Genomic DNA, 24,169 nt, shown 5'->3' with positions numbered 1-24,169 from the left:
TGATTTTAAATTATTAAGGATTACTGATACAGTTCTCTGTGGATTAGCTGTGTTCATCTGAGCATTCTGAATCCTCCATTTGAAAACATCAGTGCGCCGCATGTTAGCTTTCATGTTCCTCAAGTGCTCCTGGGAATCCTTTTCCCTTTTAAACACTGTCTGAAGGCCTGCTTTTTTTTGACATCTTATTGGGGCGCAAGGAAACACAGAGAGCAAAGAGAGCTTGATCAGGAAGGCACTGGAATGTGTCAGAGACTAGGCAAGTCACCTTAAGGGTGGCTTGTGAATGTTAGAATGGCCTTGGAACGCAGTTAGATGCAGTCGAGTACATTTAACCTTCCAAGCTGTTAGTGAAGTGAATTTGACCCATGCTGCCATCTGGGCTGAACTGGCATTAGTTGTCTTCTTCTCACAACACAAATTCTCCAATGTCTTCTGAAGTATGGGTGCAGGTCTCTTTGACCTCTGGTACATCAGTACCCCACAGACTCCTTGGCTCTCCATCAAGTGATCACTGGTAATATAAACATTCTCATGAACAATGTGCCACCAGCTTATGATCCATGTCCACCTAAGAGGTGAACCTATCTATTAAAGAAAGATCTGCTGAGCACCTGATAACTGAGAGGGTTGGTCAAAATAGGCAGCCTGTGGCATCTCCAAAAGCAGCCACCTGCTGCCGGGTTGGTTCAGTGATCATGGTGCTTGTGGCATGAAGATGTTCCAACACATAGATAAAGCACCTGTAGTTCTGGCTATTTTAATGTGAACCAGGAGCACCGAATGGTGAAGTCTCCTCTGGATTCCATCTGTTCCAGCTCTTTCTCTTTGAAAAGGTGGGCTGTGTCACTCCAGTGCTGAATGTGAAAGCAGCGTGTGACACCTGGTAGGAGGTTATGGGGGGCTGTGTTGCCAACTGGCTTGTAACATTGGTACTGCCAACTTCAAACTGCTTGTCATTATTTTTTTTCTTATTAAACCTATAAACGGAAGACCACAAATCAGAGAAGGGGAATGATTGGGGTGGGGGGGAGTGTGAGCAAGTAGCAGCAAATGTTCAGAAAATAAATAGTCTCTGGCTTAGTGAATCTTACTATAAGCCCATCTGAGTTGACAAATATAACTGGCATAAACCAGGAATGCGCACTGAGGAGATTTCTTTCTCCCGTTTATTTTTTTTTTTTTTCTTTTCTTAAATCCAACAACATCAATTCGAGAACAAATAAATTCCACAGCGTCTCTTAAATGAAAGCTTTAGCTTGGCGATGGATTGCCGGGTGCCTTTGGAGAGCAGCGTGCAGGCCCCGGTGCGCTCCTCAAGTGTTGTCATGCCATGTTAGCACCAGCATTTGTCTCTGCTTAGCCATAAAACTAACAGCACACTATAAATATCCCAGTGTGTTCAACTGGGGGGAGTATCGCCTTCAAAAGCAATCCTTAAAAAATGTATTTCATTAATGCGTCTTCATGTCCGGCAGCAGAGCTCTAATCCACTCGGAATTCTCTAGTGTTCACTTTCCAAGACAAAAGGACGTCCGGAAGATGACTCCCTGAGTGGCTCCTAATGACAGAGCACCTAATCCCATAATTCCTTGCTTAATTAAACTTCAGGGTAAGCCAGGCCCGTCGGCCGCTCGGTTGCCTACATTATTTGCGTGCGCGCAGGTGCGCGCGGCCTGACAGGCAGGCTTTTGGTCATTCTGTGTCTGCATCTTTTCTCCCTCCCCCACCTTTTCCCATTTTGGGTTGATTCAGAACATGCCGGCACCTCACCTGTGGCCCACCAAGCAGCCAGACAGCCCTGTACAAGCTCTTGGCCTGGCCCTGCCCCTCTCTCTCTCTCTCCCTCTCTCTCTCTCTCGCCTCTCCTCCTTTATCATTACCAAAGAATGCTGCAGGCCCACTTGACTTCTGGACGTTAATTTACGCATTTGTTCACAGTAGACTGCTTCTGTGACAAAAGCAAAGGCCGACCCTCACCTGCGTCCCGCCCCAGAGTTTGATCCTGACCCCTCCCTGCACCTGCTGGGAGCGCCACACTTTCCAGGCAGGTCAAGTTGCACCGGAAATCAGACTTTTCTCCTCAGTGTGTGCACGTGAAGCCACATGCCTATGACGATTTATTCCCTATCACGAGACTATAAGCCTGTATTCTTATGAACGTTACATGGTTTGCAAAAGTGTCTGTTTCCTTGTCATTTATGTGCCCTCGTACATGGGAAATTCACAGTGTTCTGCTGGCGTGCATGTTCAGCAGTGCACACGAAGGTGAAATAAGAACATAATTATATAAGAAATTTGACAAATGAGAAGAGACCTTTCAGTCCATCAAGCCCATTTGTTTAAATGTGTGTGTGATTGTGCGCATCGTCTTACATTTCTGAATTCTTACATCTATGACAGATAAATGTGGTGTCTTTCAATAGTGACTGCACTCTTAACAGTACGAGCAGCTTGCTCAGGGTCACACCAGGGATTCAAGGAAAACTTGATATTAGCTACCAGGTCACGCTGCCTGCCAGTGTCCACTCACTCACGTGTGAAAGCAGTTACAGTTGTTACAGGTTCAAACCCAAAAGCCTTTATTTTACATAACACCGTCTTCCATAATGACACAGATGCTGTATGGAAGAATTATTTCGGCATTTCTAAATTAGGGTACAGATGCTGCACGTTATGGGCTGGACTGAACTTGCAACTTTGTAGTTTTGTGTCTAGAAGTGAAGCCATTAGGCCACACTACATTCCATTGTGAGAGCCTGATTATACATACATCTCCATTTGTATATAGAAGCAAATAGACTTTATTTTGTAGAGCACCTTTCAATCACAGTGTGGCTTAGTGGTTAAAACTTTGGACTTCAATCCCTAAGGTTGTGGGCAGTGCCAGTGCTTGGGTATTTTGCACCCTAGGTCAAGCTTATTAGTACACCAACCGACTCTTTGATAGCTAACCCGGGCAGATGGGTTTTTTGGCCCTTTATGGTCTGCTTAATCCACCTTAATGGTGGCGCCAGCCCTGGTTGCAGATTCAGATTCTGCTATTGACTCTGGGTGACCTTGAACAAGTCACTCACTTACCCCTGCTTCAATTGGAAAAAAAAAATCAAATGGAACCAATTGTATCTCAAATATTGTAAGCTACCTTAGATAAAGGTTTTAGCTGAATAATAATAATAATAGTTAGAAACACCAACCCAGGTGCACTTTGCAGGTGCAACACTATACTTTTAAATATCTTCACAGTTGGAGTACAAGTATGCTAAGTCATTTGTTGAGTCACACGGTGCCTCAAAAGTGGAGACTGAACCAACATGAAGTGTTTGTGAATTACAGTCCAAGCGCTTGGCTTCACTACCTGTCACTGACCTGTTGAATGTTTATGTGTATGTGATCATGTTAATAAATGCACAGCGGAAAGTGCACAGACAATATATAGACAAACTTATATTGTATAGCACATCTGTACAGTGAATATTACCCCATGAGAACTTACAGGTAAACAGTTACAGCAGAAGTGTTCTCTATTTCTCTTGCAGTTGTTGCTTAAGTAGATTAAGTAATTTATACAGTCACACAGATTCAGAGGTGGCAACTGGCGTCTTGGTTATTAAGAGCCCAAGCGCTTAGCCAGTGTGGCCTTGTCAGGGTGTATGGGATTGTGTGTGTACTTGTAGAGTTAAGCATGTGCATGAATGTCTCTCTTCCTTCTTGAATGTGTTTTTTTTTTCATTTGTACCCATGTGCCACTGATTATCCTCATTCTCCCCTATTTTGCATTGACTTAGCCGTCCAAAATCCGCAGTTAATATTCCAAGGTTGGACAATTTTCTGTGTTGTCCAAAAATGAGGTCCAAGCTGACGTTCCTTAACCACGTCTATCCACTGTAGTGAGCAGGTCCTGGTTTGTGCTGCCTGAATAAAGAGACTCGCTTGTCACTATGGGAGCCTGAGTGGTACAGATGGCATATCTTTAACATGAGATCTTTGCTGAACTCCAGTTCCAACGTGGGGATGGATCTCATCAGAGCGAGGGAGGAAAGAAGAAAACCAATGTGGAAAATCAAACATGTGAGGCCAGAGGCTCTGGGTTATTTGGCCCCTCCAAGCACCCTGACCAGCAGGCAGTGAAGCACAGCAGGGAACAGGCAGCTCCTATTAAAAATAAAGAGAGACGGTTTAGCCGTCCCTAATTTGGAATCGCTTAAATTTCAGCCAAAGTCATGGCCTGCATTAAGTACTGCGTCTGGAGCACAGGGCCTCCAGTGCTATTGTGAGGATTTGAAGGGATCAAAGAATCTCCAGTGAAATTGAAAATAAAAAAAGATGAGGCCCGTCTTAGGATCAATAAGCTGAGGAAGAAAGCCGTTGTGCACAGAAATGGAAATGACTTGGGCGCCCAAGCAGCGGTGCTGCACTTCTTGATGGCACTGCCGTCCTTTTGGTCTGATTTCACTGGTGTGCATTTGCCCTCTTCAACATTGAGATGAGGTTGACAGGCTCACGAATCGGCATGCTGCCCTGCTGGGTGAGCACGAGCGCACTCTTCCACACTGGCAGGTTCCCGGTGTGCATGCTACAGACTACTCTCCTGGCAGGTTCACTTGCATGTATCGGTGTGTCAATGCCCTGTGGGTTTGCTTGTATTTTCTGTGTCTTCTCAGTTTTTTCAAAGATGTCCAGTAGGACAGTGGGGTGAGGGTGGGGGTCCTGGTAGCTAGGAGCAGTGTTTCAGAAGCTCTTCTGCTTCTTGTTCTCAGCGCTCCCTTCATGGACTGCTCCCCCCTTTTGTGTGGTTTGTGATTCATGCACGCAAGCTGATTGGCTTTCTTTAATCATGTTGAGAGGGTGTGTATGTCACAGATGAGTCTTGCATGACCACAGGCGGCCAGCAAGAGGAATCATGCCAATGAAAATGTTTTGCTTTGTTCTCTTTTTCCTTTTCATTCTTATCTTAAAGGTGTACAGCTGAAGTGCTTGAAGCATCCTGTTCTACAGTGGAGGCCAGCTCTCTGAAAAAAAAAGTGGAGTTCAATTAGGCCATGCTGTGCACGGCCATCCTCAAATCATGCAGGACTGCACACATGTACAGTGCCCTAGTCCAGACCTGGGGCTGTGCTTCAGAGCCATTACCAGTGATTACAGGCTAACATGGTTGCCCTCAATAAGCCTAAATATAGCTACAGTTTCCAAGCTCTCCCCCTAACCTTTCATTCTGTTTCTCGGCTCCAGGTAACCGCATGGATGAGAGCTCTGACGTTGAGTCTGAACCAGACCTGCCCCTCAAAAGAAAGCAGCGGCGCAGCAGGACCACCTTCACAGCAGAGCAGTTGGAGGAGCTGGAGAAAGCCTTTGAGAGGACCCATTACCCGGATATCTATACACGTGAGGAGCTGGCCCAGCGCACCAAGCTTACTGAAGCCCGCGTACAGGTTAGATGACCATTAAACCATGCCGCCAGCTCAGTCTATATGCACTTCTTTTTAATAATCACAACATCACATAGTCCTTTAGTGACTAAGCAACCCTAGTGCCCATAATGGTGCACGACTAACAAGTAAATTCTAAAGTATTTGATATTGACCTCACTGAACAATAAGCACAGGTATCTCTGATAATGTCCCGCTAGCAAGTAAGTTCTAGTGTATATCATGCTGACCCACTGGTCAATAGGGATATCTAATAGTAACCCACAAACCAGTAAGTTCTAGCGTTGTTGATTTTGACTGTTAGACCAGTAAGTTCTAGTAGATCTGATAGTATGAAACTATCCAGTAAGCTCTAGTTACTTCATAGACCAAGAAGCTCTAGCATCTCTGATAGTGACCATAATGCTAGCAAATTCCAGTGTCTCTGTTAAAAACCTACTGATCAGTAATTTCTGGTATCTTCTGTAATTGCTCAATGACCACAGTGTCTTTAGGAGAGACTCACTGACCAGTATGTTTTAGTATCATTTGTAATGGCTCATTGACCACAAAGTGTTAGTGTCTTTAGGAGAAATCTACTGACCATTAAGTTCTAGTATCTTCAGTAATTGCTCATTGAACACAGTGTCTTTAATAAGGACCCACTAACCATAAGTTCTTGTATCTTCTTTAATGGCTACAAAGTGTTAGTGTGACTTTAATAGTGATCATCTGACCAGTAAGTTATATTATCTTTCATTACATTTACCTATTTGGCTGACACCTCTATCTAACTGCAGTGGGCTGGCGCCCTGCCCGGGGTTTGTTTCCTGCCTTGCGCCCTGTGTTGGCTGGGATTGGCTCCAGCAGACCCCCGTGACCCTGTGTTAGGATATAGCGGGTTGGATAATGACTGACTGACTGATCTTTATCTAAGGTGACTTTCACATACAATTGGTTACATTTCTTTTGGTTTTCCAGTTGGAGCACAAGCAGGTCAAGTGACTTGCTCATAGTCTCACAGTGTCACTAGCGAGATTTAAACCCACAACCTCAGGGTTTGAAGTCCAAAGCCTTTACCACTACACCACACTGCCACACCACATAATGACCTTCTGAGCAGCCGTACTCAGTCTGATATTGACCTCTTTCCAGAAAGCTACAAAATGGAACCACCAATCACAATCCTCCAGTGTGTCCAGCAGTAGAATACTTATGATACGTTCCTTTTATCCCTGATAACGAGTCACTAGTCTCACGTTACACCCCACCACTGATTCTGAAAACAACTGGAGACATGATGTTCCACATGAAGTGTAGTGGACCATTCAGTACTCTGAAAGGGTTGTCTGTGTTTGGATGGGCAATGCAGCCTAATAGCTAAGGAGCTCAACCTTAAAGCTAAAAGTTCCCCTAATCCCCATTGGGATTATAAAGCATCTATCTATCTATCTATCTATCTATCTATCTATCTATCTATCTATCTATCTATCTATCTATCTATCTATCTATCTATCTATCTATCTGAAAGGTTGCCTGTTCAATTCCTTCCTCTGCATCACTTTGCAGCCCGTGATCATGTCACTTACCTTCCTTGTGCTGTAACTGAAAAAAATATGAAAAGTATATAGTACATTGGGGCGGCACAGTGGCACAGTGGGTAGCTCTGCTGCCTCGCAGTTAGGAGACCCGGGTTCGCTTCCCGGGTCCTCCCTGGGTGGAGTTTGCATGTTCTCCACGTGTCCTCCGGGTACTCCAGTTTCCTCCCACAGTCCAAAGACATGCAGGTTAGGTGCATTGGCGATTCTAAATTGTCCCTTATGTGTGCTTGGTGTGTGTGCGCGCCCTGCAGTGGGCTGGCTCCCTGCCTTGTTTCCTGCCTTGCGCCCTGTGTTAGCTGGGATTGGCTCCAGCAGACCCCTGTGACCCTGTAGTTAGGATATAGCGGGTTGGATAATGGATGGGTGGATGGATAACCAATAATTGTACTACAGTTCTGTAGTTGTAGGCTATCAAGGGGTGGATGTTCACTAATGTAAGGCACAACATAACATTGGGTAGTTTGCTTTGCTATGCTAGAGAAGAATAGTCTGCTAAATTCTGTGGGCAAATTGTAGAGTTAACTGCGGCAGATACAAACTGAGACTCTTAATTTCTCTACTTGCACCCGTCAGTATGCTCCCCTCTAGCTGTAATCTGAGGGCTTCTTCACGTTTGAAATGCCTGCCGTTTTATGTCAGTTAGATGGTCTCCCTTGAGAACAGCCCAGAATCTCTGTGGCTGCCTCGTTGTCTCTCCGGTTTCAGGGGAAGATGCAAAGTACAGCAAAAGAGATGGAGGAGCCAGTGCTTTCAAGGATTAATGCTCACTGTGGGAAAATGTTTGTGGTTGTGAATGTGAGCAAACTGTCAGAGGTCAGAAATGTGAGTGGACGTCCAGGGGATCAAGTGTGTTAACAGAACTCCTGTGTAAAGCGCTCCCAGCGGGACAAAGGCGTCCACATAGCATGTGTGTGTGTGTGTGTGTGTGTGTGTGTGTGTGTGTGTGTGTGTGTGTATGAGATACTTGTCAACATTCCTGCAGCCTGGCAGAGCTGTGGAGGCTCAATGCTGAGTTGGCTGGCAAATGTGAGAGGAAGGAGAGGATGAGATGTTTAGTGTGTATGACCAGCCTGAATCCAGGAAAGGTGCAGCACGTGCAGACTACAGAGCAGAAGAAAGGCTGCTAGGTCAAGTGGGCATAAATGCTGGTATGGCAGGATAATTTGGGTCTCCCTCTAAGTCTAATTCCTTATCACCACAGTATTGCCCTGCTGGACTCACATCTTTGTTTGCATTTGAAAGAGGAAGTCACTGTTGATTGACTTTACCTAATGAGAAGAAAATGCCATTTCTGCTAGGCTCTGAGTGGTTGATGGAAACAGTCAGTGAGAATACAGTAGAGTTATAGCAACAGCTGTTGCTGCAAAAAAAAAGTTCCTGCATTCCTGCTGGATTTCTCATTTCAACTCCTGGCAGGGACCTCCGCTTCCCACCACTTTCAAGCCCGCCGCTGCTTGTAAAATTTTCTGCATATCAGAGAGGATCCCTCACCCTCTCCTGGGAGCACAAACATTAATCAATCAGGGGCTTGTAAAAGTGGAGAAGCCCACCCCATCCCCACCACCTGCAGATATGCCTGTGTGAAGATATCCCGACCCACAGAGTCACTTGTTTCACATTACGACCTTAATGTCTTGAAACAGATCACTGTCAAAGTCATTAATTAATGACAGTATTCATAAGCAGCCCCACTGTGAGATGGCTCAAGACTTACAGGTTAAGGCAGCAGGTGAGTGAAACCTTTAACTTAACCCATTGAGTGGCTGGCCTGGAGTCCTTTAACCCACTTAAGTGTCCTGCTATAAGACAAGGTCTTGATGTATTTGCATTTAGCTGACTGGGGCTTCCACCCACTATTATAAAACAAGGTCTACACTCCAGTTGGTGGATTTGCCTGGAGGACAAGGCATTCATCAGAATATTTAGGTTTGTCCCACTGGAATAACCCAGCTAGGCTTATCCTACTGGAAGGCCAGATCTTCATCAACCCAGGTGAACATATCCCACTAGAAGGGTGGAGCCATCGATGACCCAATTAGAAGTTTTCCTATGGAGGAGTAGGTTTTCTTCAGACCAGTAAGATGTATCCTAGTCACTCATTAGGGTCTTCTCCATCCCAGTTAGATATATACTACTGGAATGGTGGGATGGCGTACAGTCCAGTTAGAAATATCTTACTAGAGTACTGGGTACATGTCCCATGGAAGGAAAAGGTCTTCTTCACCCCATTTAGAACTATCTAGGTAGAGGAGTGAGTTGTCTTTAACCCATTTAGATGTATATTTCCAGAGGACTGAGAATTTGTAGCTTAATTAGAAATATTATTCGCTCTGTTCTTCAACATATGCAGATGGATCCTATTAGAAGACCATACTCTTTCATGACCTTCTTTTTCTTCTTTCGGCTGCTCTCGTTAGGGGTCGCCACAGTGGATCATCTTCTTCCATATCTTTCTGTCCTCTGCATCTTGTTTTGTTACACCCATCACCTGCATGTCCTCTCTCACCACATCCATAAACCTTCGCTTAGGCCTTCCTCTTTTCCTCTTACCTGGCAGTTCTATCCTTAGCATCCTTCTCCCAATATACTCAGCATCTCTCCTCTGCACATGTCCAAACCAACGCAATCTCACCTCTCTGACTTTGTCTCTTAACTGTCCAACTTGAGCTGACCCTCTAATGTACTCGTTTCTAATCCTATCCATCCTTGTCACACCCAGTGCAAATCTTTAACTCAGCTACCTCCAGCTCTGTCTCCTGCTTTCTGGTCAGTGCCTCCGTCGCCAACCCATATAACATAGCTGGTCTCACTACCTTCCTGTAGATTTTCCCTTTTACTCTTGCTGAAATTCATCTGTCACAAATCACTCCTGACACTCTACTCCACCCATTCCATTCTGCCTGCACTCTCTTTTTCATCTCTTCCACAATCTCCATTACTCTGTACTCTTTCATGACCTGATTTGATGAAACACACTGCCATTCAAGGTCTGATCTAACACTTTTAAAGCTGACTTAGCACAGGGCAAGTCACTACTGAACTGAACAGAATTAACTTGGGTAGATGGCTGTTTTTCACTGTTAGTGATGGCTTTCAGGTCTACTTGTGACTGAACCAACAGTGAAATACTGGATACAAATACTGGGACTCTGACCTGACCTGCCTCCAGCTGTCTTACACTGCTTGAACCATGGCAGCCCAGCCTATATTACAATGCCCTGCATGCTTCCCAGCCAACTCAGCAGTGTTTTGTTTCAATCTCCAGTGAAACAACACCACGTGAAATTACTGCCGGCGAGGAGTAATGTTTTGACTCCTATTTCTAATGTTAGTTTGAGAAGCTTTAGGCATTTTCATCATCTGGTGCCACAGGGTGCACTGGCTCTAGCAGGGTTTCTGGTCAGCTTGGCAGCCGTTAAACTCTGTAACAAGGATTTAGGGGATGGTAGAGGTATGAGCTTGTTGTGGTCTCATTTAAGGAAAGATGTCATGTGAAAAGCAGGAGTATTTAAATCATGAATATAATCTGCTAATGAAATTTTCTTTCTAATCTAATTCAGAGCAGCTTTGAAATTCACAAAAGGTCGTCTCAAACTTAATTTTCCAAAAAGGTCAACTTTCCTTAAACAGCTCCTTTTATGGAGTGCAGCTGGCTCTTGGAGTCTCTCTGTTGGCAGCATATGGTGATGTCAACATCTCTGTCTAGTGGGCACAGCTGCCTATGTCTTTAAAAGGAGTTTACACACAAACGTCAGAAAGTGAATCACACAACTGGCATCAAGATGGTGGCTTGGACCCGAGCGGCATTGAGTCCTGTTGGCCAGCCAGTGGTGACAGGGTTGAAGCCCATAGCCCAGTTCCTCAACTCAGAGACTTGGTACTGCTGCAGCAAGGAGATAAGCTGCTGACTGGCAGCATGGGTGACACCGAGCCTCCCCCAAAGCAGAGAGGCAGATGGTCACCTCGCCAAGCAGCATACCAGCCCAGCATTTTTCTTTTATTCATTTTGTTTTGTTGGGTGACTTCCTGGACACATGAAATTAAGGAGGATTTTACAACATGGCGCTATGGTTTGCTTTGGCAACTTATTTTCTAAGCACAAAATCTGCTGAAGGCTTTTAAATTCAACTTGCATAAGAATAGATCAAGTATATACAAATAGCTATGTATGCCTGCTCAGGACATAACTGCTCTTGAGGAGTATTGGTTTTTTTAGAACATGCAGAAAAGAGCATCTGCCCTGCATGTGAGCCTACTGCTGTGGTCTGCTTGTTATTTTTAATGCTTACTCATCTCCATATAGTTTAAGCCCCCCGTTACTACCCTTGAAAGTCTACATTTGATAGGCTCTGCAGTGTCAGATGCTTTCCAGATCAAGAGGTCTATGAGAGCCTGAAAGTTCAAAACCATCCATTCATCCAAACTGACCTTTTCCATTACACATCAAAAGCACGCAGTTTCAAATAAGTGATAAAATTCGGTGGAAAACAGTATGCCGAAGTAGACACCAAAAGTAAGCTGTCCAAGTTCGCTTTAAATTGGCAAATGTTTAAATAAAATGTGGGGAAACATTCAACCTCCGACAACACACTGCCACCTGTGAGTTCCCCATAGCGGACACCTGCTTCTCTGGAAGGTTCAAAGACACCATTTTATTTTCCATCATTCTCACACTTTCTCTCCTTCCCCAGTTTTAAAATTACTGATCTATTGTCAGCTCACGCTTCTTAAAAGCTGGCTGATGGGCACTGGTTTGGCACCCCCAATTAAAGGTTGTCTTACAAGGGTGAGGTTTTGAAATTACTGCTATGGCACTACTTTGACATGAGCTGGGCTGCTTGGGTGACTTTTGAAACTGATGGAGCATTCAGAAATGATTTATGTGGAAATGTGAAATGTGCCCTAGAAAAGTTTCCACCCCAAGGTTTTTCCAATTGATTGAGGTAGTGTTAAAGTAAAAACTTAAAACTTAGGATGCATTAGGAAATTTATTCAGTTTCTGAAGTTGATTATTATTAGAGGGGGTTAAAGGGACTTTACATATATCCTAGTTACACAAGTGATAGGAGGACAATCAATTGGAAGGAAAATATAAATACACTGTCTCTGGTCTCATCACACCTATCAGAGGAATCCGCAGTGCTAAGACAAAAACCAACAACTCCACAAAGCCTGAGTTGGGTCAGAATTCAAACTAAGGTTCCCACTGTGTTGGGGCAGCACCACTAACCTCCGAAATGTATGTCTTTCACATGAACTGAGGCAGCTCCCACATTTGATACCCCTTTAGAAAGTCAGAAGATAGTAGGGCTTCCTGCTTTGCTGGTGGCAGCCAAGAATCAGCATCATCCTTCTCTCTGTTTGGTAGCACTGGAGGCTTAAGGATGCTCACCAGCATTTAGAAACTTTATCTCCTTTGAACGCAGCTCACTGCTCTACAGTCTCTTACGTTGATTATATTTCATTACCAATAAACATTTTACATGTTACTATTATATTTAGCAGAATCTAATAAGCATTGCCTTTTATGAAGCGTACAAATCAATTTGGCAAGAAGTTTTTCTTTAGGGCTTGAAGCTATTTGAGTATCATTGGCTTTCAACAGCTTCCCGGTACAAGCTACACAAAAAGGAAGAATTTCCCTGTTTCTTCATGTATTTGCTCTTAGACATTTGTAAAAATTCAAGATGTTTAAAACAGAGGCTTTGTGGCAGCTTTAATACCTCCCTGTGGATAATAAAACCTCTTCTGCTCACAAAGCAGACTCACTGAACACCATTAAGTATGTTATTAGACATCCCGCTGAAAGCACGTATCTGAGCGAGCGAATGGAAGTCATGCACTGTGCAGGGGAAGATCAGAGCAGTGGGCCTTACCCATTCCAATTCTGCTTCTCATAAGAGGAGCCACGGCTACAGGTCTTGTGGAAATGAGCCGAGCCTGCCCATTAGGAATGACCACAGAGGTAAAGTGGTCACCAGCCACACATGCCAACCTACTTTCCCTGCATCAGGGTTTCTGCCTTCTCATATCCACTAAGCACTGTGCCAAGCCAAGGCACAGCATCTTCTTTCAGCTTTGCGCTGCTTTTTCAGAAGCGCGCCAAGCCCACCCAGTACTTTGAAGAGCTTTGTTCCTGGGAGTCATCCTTTTTTGTTATAAGAGAACAAATAGGATTTTATGTAGATTGAAGACAAGAAATAGTTGCCGTGCGTCAGTGCTGCTGTTGTAACAGTGACTCTTATTATGAGAAATAAATGAAGCCCTTTCAATCTCTTTCTTGCCGATACTTATCAAGCTAATCCTCCCCAATACTTGCCGATTCTCACTTACAGCAACTTTAATTAGCATAGTGCCAAGTCGGCAGTTGCAGCTGAGCAGGCTGACACAAGAGAGTGCACAGTGGCACAGAACTCCTGCTCTTCTGGGGCCTGGAGGCAAGCGCTGAGAGAATCTGAAGAAGGATGGCGCCTCTGGTGTGGCCATACGCCTGGAAGAGCCATCCCGACTTCTCACTCAGCGCTTGACCCTGAGCAACTCATCTTGAGGGCCTGCACTTGAGTTGCAATCAATTCTTTTTATTACAAATGCTATTGTATATTTAGCTGACACCTTTACCCACGGCAACGTAGAGGATCAGAATACATTAGAGTCGTTTACATGCATTTTTCTACAACTAAAGTAGCATCAGATTAAGTGACTTGAGCTGGGTCACATACCTGCAGACAGAAGAAGAAACTGAACCAGCAACCTGGTGGTTTTATTTCAAGTGCTTAAGCTGCAACAGCACACCACCTGCCTTCCAGTTATGTTATAAAATCATTTTGCTGTGGTGTTCCCCAAAGAAAGACACTTTACAGATTACTTAGTAGGACTGGATATTACAATCTCTGTCCTACAACTGAGCAGAATGGTAGTTATCATCAGAGCTGACCATTATTTGATGTTATTACATTTACAACACATTATCAATTGTGTGCCTGAAGGTCTCTGGGTGTTTCAGCTTTTTATCACATGACAACAGCAACAACAACAACAACAAATAAATTGTTGCTGTTGTTATCACAAGACACCCTCAGCTGAGGCAGACCCACCCAAGCTGATCAGGCTGAGTGTGTGTGTTTTATGGTAACATCCTAACTGGTGACTTGATAGCCCAGAAAGCGTCTTTCATCTTCAGGTACATCCAGTGAATGCTCCTTTCAGCAGCATTGCCAAGTACTTGAACCGCCTTCCTCTGGGCCTGCCTTCTGATTGCTGCTTGGCTTAGGAGCCTTATTGTGGAATTGGCTACAAATCCCCAGCAACCCACATCAACCGTACACACCTTTACATTCTAACCTCACTCCTTTGTTTCAGATGCTAGGTTGGCATAACGCAGACTCTTCTGCTCATGTGCTTCCTCCACAGCACCTGCCACTGGGACTGTTAACTTTTTGATTGATGAGTTAGACCAGAGGATCAAATCTGGTCCCAGGTTGGTTGTCACAATTTCAGATGGGACACGCATTTCCAATGGACTTGGATAATGGACTTGAAACGGGAAGTGAAAAGTTAGCTTAAAACCTTCACCCAAGGTGACTTATAGGATCAGAATACTTTAGAATTGTTAACATACATTTTTTGATCCTTAAAGCAACATCAGACTAAATGACTTGAGCTGGGTCACACATGCAGGCAGAGGTTAAAATTGAACCAGCATCTTTGTGGTTTTATTTTCAGTGCCATGTCTGCACACTGCCTGCCTTCGAGTTATGTTATAAAAACATCTTGGCGTGGTGTTCTCTATAGAACAACGTTTTGAAAAATAAAAGATGTTTGTGTGGAACTTTCTGAATATACATCACTTGGTTAGGCTTGGAGAACTGAGATGACTGATTCCATAAGATGGATACCTGGTGTGCAGGCGTGTTCCTTCATCTCAGTTTTTGAAGCTGCTCTTGTTCTTAGCCAATGCGGCCAGTCTGCATGCTGAGAAGTGACTGAGAGATTGATGTTGGGAGTCTTTTTATGTCTCTCTTATGTTCAACTTTTTTTGCTGTGAAATTCAATCACGTTATCCAGATTTTAGTGCTTATTGCCCTGTCTGCCACCCGACCTCACACCCCCTCCCCACCAAAGTCCAATGTCATGGCAGCAGTAATCCTAGGAAGACATATAGATGGTGTCATCAAACTGAGAAAAATAAATAATAGGACCCCATGACTGATAGCAAAATAGAAGGGAAGCAAAGAGAAATTGGCAGCCAACTCTCAGGTTCGACTGGCTAGCTTTGATGATTTCACACGCTACGGTGAACGTGAGCAGATTTGCTGTTCCAGAGTATTGTCCTGGTGGCTCTCCCAATGAAGGTTTCACAGAGGGCATTGAGCCACTGCTATCCTCTACTCTTGCAAATCCTTCCTCAGTTTAAAGCTGATGAATGAGGGAGCCTCCTGAATTAAGAGTCTCTGATAGGCTTCCAAGCGGAGCCTTCTGCTTCTTTAATCCACTCATGGCCTACAGAGAGTTTAGTCTGTATTGTTAAGTGTGTCTTATGGTAAGGAACGGGCAGCAGAAGCACCCAACACCAAATGAAAAAGCTTTTGTAAAGAAGTGGGACGCTCATGCAGTCAGCATCTCAAAAGAAACATATTTGTTCTTAAAATGAGAGAGCAAGTGTGCTGGCCTAACAATGCACAAAGGACCAAGGTAGAAGTTTGCTGTTAGATAACCCAACAAAACCTATGCACTCCGACAATATGGGCAGCCACATCCCAGGTATCCACAGAGTCACAATTACTCTGTGCACACAGTGAGATCCCATTGCCATCACTTTTCTCCGGTGCTCGACCTACCGTCTGTTTGGAAGAGAATGACTGCAGAAAGTAAACAAGTGATGATTTGGGAGCTTTGTTTGAAGAGCTCTGATGTCTTAATGTCTGTCTTCAGCCATGAGTTCCCATTATGTACCACCGATGCACCACTTATATTAAGAGTCACCCACCAGCACCGCACACCTAAAGCAAAGGCAAATAAAACACCCAGCTTTTTAAAAAAGATCATCTCATCGGCTACAAGTGATGGCTCTTTTGCCAACATGACAAGAAAGGATTGAAGCAGTTGGTCTTCCAGATCTTTGTACCTCAATAAATACAACTGAACTCTTCTGCAGTAAATGAGGTGCAAAGGATGATATTTTGCTTAGTTTTCCACAAGATGTATTTCCTAAGCAGCACACTTATGTTGAGCTGGCACTGGTGTGAATGAGAGACACAGTGAAGCAAACAGCAAATCTGCTGCTTTATGGAATTGTTTTAGGATAGTGTATTATAGGGCAGGTGCGTTATTTTATGTTAACTAGTTTTGTAATCATATGAAGGCTTATGCATTCAGTTATTTATTTTAATCACACTGTTTATACTGCACTCTGTAGATTTGTTTTTAAAGAAGACAAATACTTTTATACACCAGAATGATGTATTTGACTTAATTTGATCCGTTTATATTTTTTCCCAATATGTGTTTAACTTTATGGCAGCACAGTGGTTAGTGCTGATGTCTCACAGCTCAAGGAGATTAAGTTTGAAACCCCAGCATTGTCCTGTTCTCAGTGTGTCTTCGTGGCTTTTTCTTCATTATTCCTGTAGGTGTGCCAAGTGATGGACTGGTTCATATCATGTTCCCAGTGCCACCATAATGGGATCTAGCCCCCCTCCGCAACCCTTAATTCAATTCAAAATGGATGGATGAATGGACATATTTCATTTATGTGATACAGATACACAGGTGTAACTAACAAGGCGTGCTTCTCTGTAGGCCACCTAACTGTTAACAGAAGCATTTAAGGCCCAAGATTTTGGCACACAATGAAAATAAAATAAAAGCAACGCATAAATGGTGAAGAACAAGTAGACTTACACGTTAAAGGCCATGAAGAAAACCATTATTTGGTAAAATTCAATGCCTTCTTTTAAAGTGCAATTCCATTTACAGATGTAATACATAAATAACATAAAGCATTATGAAATAGGTACATGACAATATACAAATGTATACATATCCCTATAGACTTTTAAATTAGGTTTTAAAAGCTCTTAAATATTGAAATTTAAACAGATAAGTGTGAATTTATTAAATTAAGGCAAGATTTCATCAGGGAAGAAAAACACTGGGATGCAGTTCTGCCTTTACAAGCCAGGTATTCAAGAAGAAAAGAAGGAACTGGCCATCGTAAAAACTTAAAAATACTCCACCCCAAAACGATATTTGGTTTAAATGTTACTTACCCCAAGTGCTTTATAGTGACGGCCGAGAAAAAAATGTAATGTCATATTTTCATGCAGAAAGCAGGTAAGAGATACGTTATGATTCAATGGTTGCGGTAGGTGACCAAAGCAGAACAATGACAAACGATATTAAAACATCCATTAAAAAAATCTCAAGTTACTTGTTTCACATGCAAAGTAATCCAATCATTTGCTCACAATATTTCAAACATGTATTTTTACTAAATTACTTTGAAAGATACTACTTCCACAAAATGATCTCATGAACGTAGAAGGAATGCGCACATACACAAACTGAACTGAAGAACTGCCTCCCCCCTTCATTCATTGGTCAAAAGCCCAGTCTTCAATTCAAAAGCACAGAATCGTGGTAATTGGTGTATTGTTTACAAAGTGTCATGCATTCTATTGTTATTCCTGTCGTTAGGGCCGCTTCCAGTGTTGCTGGGGGTGTGGCCTCTTAGGTCCGGTGCAATCAAATGCTACGAGTGCAAATGCTTATCAGATCTGCGGATTCCAACTCTGCGAAGAATTCAAAGTTTATCTTTGTGCTTTTTTCTCGTGTGTATTTTTGGTTTTGACCCTCTTGGTCTCTCGACCATGATTATTGTCTCTTGTATTGGGCTTCAGTTTTGCTTGACTTTTTCTTGTTTTTGTTTTTTTACATGCATCTCCCAGTTTTTGCTCAAAATGTTTATCTGCCAGTTTGCTGACAGAACACAAACCATGACGCTTTTTCCAGTAAATCTTTATATTATTTTACCAAAAAATGCCTACTTTTTGCATGTTTTCACCATTTGTCTGGGTGACAGACATATGGATTACGTAACACGAGTAAGATGAGAATTTTTTTTTCTTTTTCCCATGGACATTTTTCACATTGTTTAGTGACTGTTATGTTCCACTATAAGATAAAACTATTTTCTCTCATTCTGCATGAAAACATCAGATTAAAATTTTTTCTGGGCCATCACTATAAAGCACATAGAGTAAATAAAATTTATATAAAATATCATTTTTGAGTGTAGTATTCCTTTACCACAAACATGTATCCAAAGCAAATGCACAGGACTGGGACTGAGAAACTGAGAACATGACTGTCTCAACCTTTGTGCCTTTTATTTAGAAGAGCCATACAAAAATCTTCCTCATGTTACAGGCCATCAGTCTACCAGGAGTAAAAGCTTAGTTGACCAGGCGTGATTTAGTCCATTGCAAGATCTATAGAGGGGGACACTTTCTGTGTAGGAAAATTGGACAATCAGAAACAGCATGGTAAAATACAGTATACTATGAACACTTTAAAAATAACAATGGGGAAACATACCCCATTAGAGACTTTGGGACTTTAGGCATAGAGCCTCTCTCAATTGGACTGCGGTTCTATTGAGATTTCAAAATGTTTGTCCTACACTCGTGCAAACAACTGTCACTCTTTATATTACAAAGCTCCACTCAAAGAAGACACCATCTGAAAGTGTTTTACATATCAGTGAAAGTGACATACAGCATGCTGGGTAACAGAATCTGACCCTGTTGCTTGTTCAGTGAAGTCTGCACATTCTCCGTGTGTCCATATGAGATTTCTGGTTATTCCTCTGCATCTCTGAACCTTCTTGTTACCAGTGCTGGTGGATGTGAGTCTGAGGCTAACTAACAATGGACTGGGACCTCGTCAATACCTCTGCTTAGTTTGCCTTCTAATAAACCTGCACTCTAAAGAGCAAGTTTAGAAAATGACTGGAAGGATGACCTCCTCCAATCTGTTGTACTCCAATACTGTTTAGGGTTCTTTGGACAATGAAGGAACTCAGAGTAGCTCATCCGTATTGCTGTGCATTTCTATGGAGTCCCCTCAGCCTGTGCCACACCCCCCCACGTTCACACACCTTTAAACATGTGCCGTCAGTGCGGGTGTCCCTCGAGGCTCTTTGTAGGCATACTAGAGAGAAAACGAGCAACGGCTTGCTATCAGTGACCTCTTAATGACTTTCCCTTTTGCAAGGAGCTTAAAGGACGCTGTTTACACAGATCAGGGCTTCAGACTCTTAAGAAAAACAACACTGCTTGGCCACTGTGTGAAGTGGAACTGTTTGGGAGGGATTAAGTCTTTTATTTTGTATAGGCAGCAAGTGTGAGCTGTCAGGGACTGATCATAGATGGCAGTTTCGATAGCAGTTGTACAAAGGCTTTTTTGAAAGCATGTTTTTGGTCAAGATTTGTGCTTTGGTTTTGGTAAGAAATGTTAATAAACCTGAATTTGTACTTAGATGTTCCTCACCCGTTGCCAGAATATGGAATCCCCACTTTACACCTCTCCTCCTCAAAGAGCAACTCTCATTTTGTTGCAGGTGTGGTTCAGTAATCGGAGGGCCAGGTGGCGTAAGCAAGCTGGAGCCAATCAGCTGGCAGCTTTCAATCACCTCTTACCTGGTGGCTTCCCACCCACTGGAATGCCAAGTCTGCCAACATACCAGCTCCCAGAGTCCAGCTACCCCACAACTGCAATTTCTCAAGGTAGGAGAACATGTCATGCATAATTTAAGAACATCCCATGACCAAATAAATTAGGAGTTGGGTATCTCAGTACTGCCTAGTTACTCTTGTCTTACGAGGATTTGAAGACCATTTCAACACAAACTGTGAGACAGGATTATCTACAATAACTATGACTAGACATTCTATAAAGCAAGTTCATCAGTGAGAGTAACTAAGATAGAATTTAAGGGAAATTATTAAAAACTGGAAGTAATTATGAGGTTTTGTTAACTTCAGAATGTTGTAGTGGATGATGTACCTGGTGGCCCAGTGACCTGCCAGTGTGGACGCTACATGACATGACTAACCAATACCCACATAGGTTTTCTCTGGGAACTTGCATTGGAAGATATGATGGTCAGGTTAAATGAAAATGTTAATTTGACCACTGTGATGAGCCAAGTACTCAAATGTTAACATCGGTTTAAGCAATGCATACATTGATAAAAAACTTTGTCAAGGTGGAATTGTGTCATAACCCTAAAATTTAAGTAGATTGAGAGTTTTTTTGTTCATTTTGGTTATATCGTTTTTGATGCAACTTCAGTTTGTTTTTCACAACTTTCAGATGGTGGCAGCACTGTTCACCGGCCACAACCTCTCCCTCCATCTACAATGCATCAAAGTGGCCTGGCAGGGGAGAGTGGCTCTGCCTATGGCCTCTCATCCAATCGACACACCTTCTCCAGCTATTCAGATAGCTTTATGAATCCCTCGGCTTCCAGCAACCATATGAACCCCGTCAGCAATGGCTTGTCTCCACAGGTAGGTGCAATACATGGCTTTGGAGGTGTAACCTCATGGAGTGAACACTATTAATGTTAGAGACTAGAAACTGGGAAAGAATCAGGCGTGCAGGACATCCAGGGACTGGCAGATGACGCTGCAGGCACTCTTTTACAGCATGACCAATACCTCAGGTTTTTAACCAGGTACAGTATCTCACAGTATCTGTCAATAGTGGTGGCTCAGCTGTTAGTTTATTGGCATCTTATCCTTTCTAAGTCTGATACCCTGTTGTCTCTGCAGTCCCATGGGAGCAGACCTGTGCGCTGGTCATTGAGATGCCAGCAATATGTTAGCACTGTGCTGTGCTTGTACTCAAGCTGCATATTTGGAAGAAGGGGGATTGGGGGGGGGATTCCTCTTGCCATCCTTTCTCTGCACCTTGAATAATAAGCATTTAAAATGAGACTTTCTAGTAGGGGCTGATTCCTAAATAGCATGGAATAAAAAAAGACTGGTATTGATGCAAATCAGCACTGAAGAGTAAATTATCCGCAATTACCACCAATACTGGGCAGTTCTGCCCACCCTGAGCAACAAGATCTGGTTAACAAGCAGAAAATAAGATTGAAATGGTGCATAAAGAGTTGAAAATGAATTTCAATGCTGCATTTGTCCCCAATTACCCCCTCGTTCACACGTATTTTATTGGAAGCCATTTTTTTCCTTATATTTTCAAAGCAGATTGGAGACATTCTGGTATTACTCTCTTTTTTTTTCTTGAGAAGAAAGAATTAAGGATTTGATTACAAAAAAGAGATTTTCTCTTGTAGTGGAGAGTTGGGGGATAACACAGCGTGTTTGATTGTTAATCGGAGTGGAGGGGCTTTAGCGCTAATGCTGCTCCTGCAGACCGTGCATAAATATTGACATCACAGCTACATTTTTATTTTACTAACATTGTGCTGAGCTCTGTTCTGCAAAAGCAAACGGATACCCCTCAGACTCAAATGGTGTCGACCCACTCCTGCAGGGCTCTTAAGTTGTTTGACCTCCCTGAACCATATTTTTCAGATTCTTTTCTCTGCTGTCCGTTTCTGGAGAACATGAGCAATGCGGCCAGCTGGAAATAGAACTGCAGGGTGAAGAACCCAAGTACTCAGTTTTGGTTTTAGACAAGTGTTGTGCCTCCAGAGGGAAATTTATCTTCTGAAGAAGTGCCTGGTACTTCCCCACCAGAATCTGCAGGGTGCTAAATAACATGACACCCGCAGAACATGTGGCTTTCTCATCAGTTCCTGATTGCTGATAAAACTAATGACATTTGTGACAGGAGTATGAGAATTCATCTCAGATCCATGAGCCCTGCACAAAGACGCACCACACGTACAAATGCACAGCAGCACAAGCAGAAGTAGCTTGGTTGCGCTACCATGAGTGTACAGTAAGAAAAAGAAATTTATGTTACAGGGCAACACCACCTGAGGCTGAAGTTCATAAGGTGGTCTTCTGTTTGGTTGAAAGTCTTACATAGCACAGCTCAGCACAAGTCTCCTGTTTCCTTCTGAAGAACTAGCACAATTACTTATAACTGTTTCCCCATTCAAAGAGCTGGCTCATTTCACACAAACATGCTTTTCCACAGAAAGCACATGGCTGTGAATTGTTGGCAAAGCAGAGTGAGCTTTTCTTTTCTTTTTTTTTTTATCGGATCCATGAACGTTTACAATGAATGCAATATGATAGTGTGGGCTCTTCTCACTAATTCACATGATTTCCAGCAAAGTATAATGGAATGATGTAAATAGAAGAAGAGGCTCTGCTTCAGACGCCCTGCTTCTGTTTAGGACTGTGGACAATACCTTAATTAAGAAATGTTACATTTATAAAGAGTTTTGTAAGGTAAAGGCAATCTTGGATCAGTTTCCATGATAAGAAAGACATATCTTGGAGAAGCCATCTTTATTGCAGTTTCTTCCCATTGTCCATAGAAATGCTGTCAGGAAGACTGAGTGATATACATTAACCCAGCAAGTGTTTGTCTCTTCCATGTGGGGTTCTGCCGTGTGCCAGAGTGTTACTGAGAAAGGCTTCATCTTTGCTTTGACTCTGAGTGAGATTATCCAGAAAATGAGAGGATGAACAGTTAGATGATACAAATAGATGCTATAACTAACATAGTTACATTCTAACACCTTAGCCACCAGGCCATGCAGACTATAGACCTCCAGTGTCTTCACCTTCACCATGTAAACATTTGCATGATCCTATCATGAGTGTCAGCTCTAATTAGTCCGGGATAATAACAAACTGTCCACTGGGCAAGTAAAACATCTGTCTGTGGCCTCCCACTCTGCTCTGTGAATTTCTGCTACAGTACGACTTCTTGTTAACACAGACGAAAGTGAGATTTCCTGTATTCAGTATGAGTGGCTGTGTGCCAGAGGAACAGACAGGTTGGACTGGAATCGTCAACAGGTGTTAGTAACAGGAAGGGCAGAATATCCGCTGGTTTCCCAGCACCCCCTCAGCCCACCCTTGCCAAGCACTATCTCAGCAAGCCCCTCAGAGGGATGGAAAAGAATTCTGTGTGTGTAGGTCAGCCGACCACTTCCAGCAGCTGTCAGGGAAGACCTTCTAGAACTTGGATCAAGGAGATGGGGTGGCACACCAGTGATGAGAGGAGCTGTCTGTCTGAAATGAATATTGTGATCAGCTTGTGCAAATACAAGTTTCCTACTGTTTCTTTGGTGGGTTCCACTCTTGCCTGTATAATGTTTGATCACCAAAATCATAACATGGGAGCAGTATTACACCATATGGGACCAGAATGGAAGCTCGCTTTTGAACAGAGTGAAAAAACCGAAAGAAATTTATGTCAGAACCCACTGAGAATCAAAGTAGTGTTAAGCGTAGATACATATGTTATTGGTTTCAGCAAATGTTTTAAGAACAGAGAAGACCTAGCCGGTCTTGAGTAATAAGAAATATAGACTACAACATCAAAATAGATTTTAAGTAAAATGTGCGTATTAAATAGGACTGGACTTCTGAATAATGTGTGGTCAGGGATACATGCGGATTCATTGAGCTGGAGAAGCTTTCAGATGTTGACTGGTGTTCTTGAGAACTAGAGGACACTGGATGTGTATTGAAATCAGAAGCAAACGGAGTCACCCATTTAGGGACAGCATTGAGATGGCTGCACAGTGATTTTGACCAATACGTTTCAAGAGTAAGATCCTCGGGAATGCAGTGATACTGAGGCACTGGGTAAGCAGACTGATGGGTTGCCATCCAAAAGGGTACACTGAGACAGCCAAAGAAACAAAGCAGTACTGACTTGTGGAGAAAGTTGTCTGGCCAGATTTGGCATACAGGTGGACCTAGACTAGCAGTAGCAATGATTATACTATGATGTGGAATAATACTCTGAAGGTCTATGGTGCAATGGTATGGGCTGAGAAGCAGACTCATTCGCTTGGGGAACTGGGGTGGACTGTGAGGCAGAGTTGACACATGTGGGTGTACTAAACAAATGAGAGATGCACAAGGAGACAGGCAAACAGATTCTTTCCTGGAATGGAGTGTCTCTGGCTCATTTTTGATGTTGGGGAGGCTGTGTATA

At 43.1% G+C, this 24,169-nt stretch overlaps 1 protein-coding gene across 6 annotated transcripts in view; it reads left to right on the top strand.

Moving 5' to 3' along the window:
- pax7a (paired box 7a) overlaps window positions 1–24,169 on the top strand; it is an 84,432-nt gene that overhangs the window by 35,074 nt on the left and 25,189 nt on the right. For all 6 annotated transcript variants that reach the window (XM_039756184.1, XM_039756182.1, XM_039756183.1 and 3 more), the window contains exons 5-7: window positions 5,233–5,432; window positions 19,629–19,794; window positions 20,384–20,580. In XM_039756184.1, coding sequence (XP_039612118.1) covers window positions 5,233–5,432; window positions 19,629–19,794; window positions 20,384–20,580 — 563 coding nt within the window. The remainder of the gene's footprint in view (window positions 1–5,232; window positions 5,433–19,628; window positions 19,795–20,383; window positions 20,581–24,169) is intronic.

The sequence above is a fragment of the Polypterus senegalus genome, chromosome 6, assembly GCF_016835505.1.
Source record: "Polypterus senegalus isolate Bchr_013 chromosome 6, ASM1683550v1, whole genome shotgun sequence".
Taxonomy (NCBI): Eukaryota; Metazoa; Chordata; class Cladistia; order Polypteriformes; family Polypteridae; genus Polypterus; species Polypterus senegalus.
Note: the sequence above shows the minus strand (reverse complement) of the source record. Positions and strands in the feature narration are given on the sequence as shown.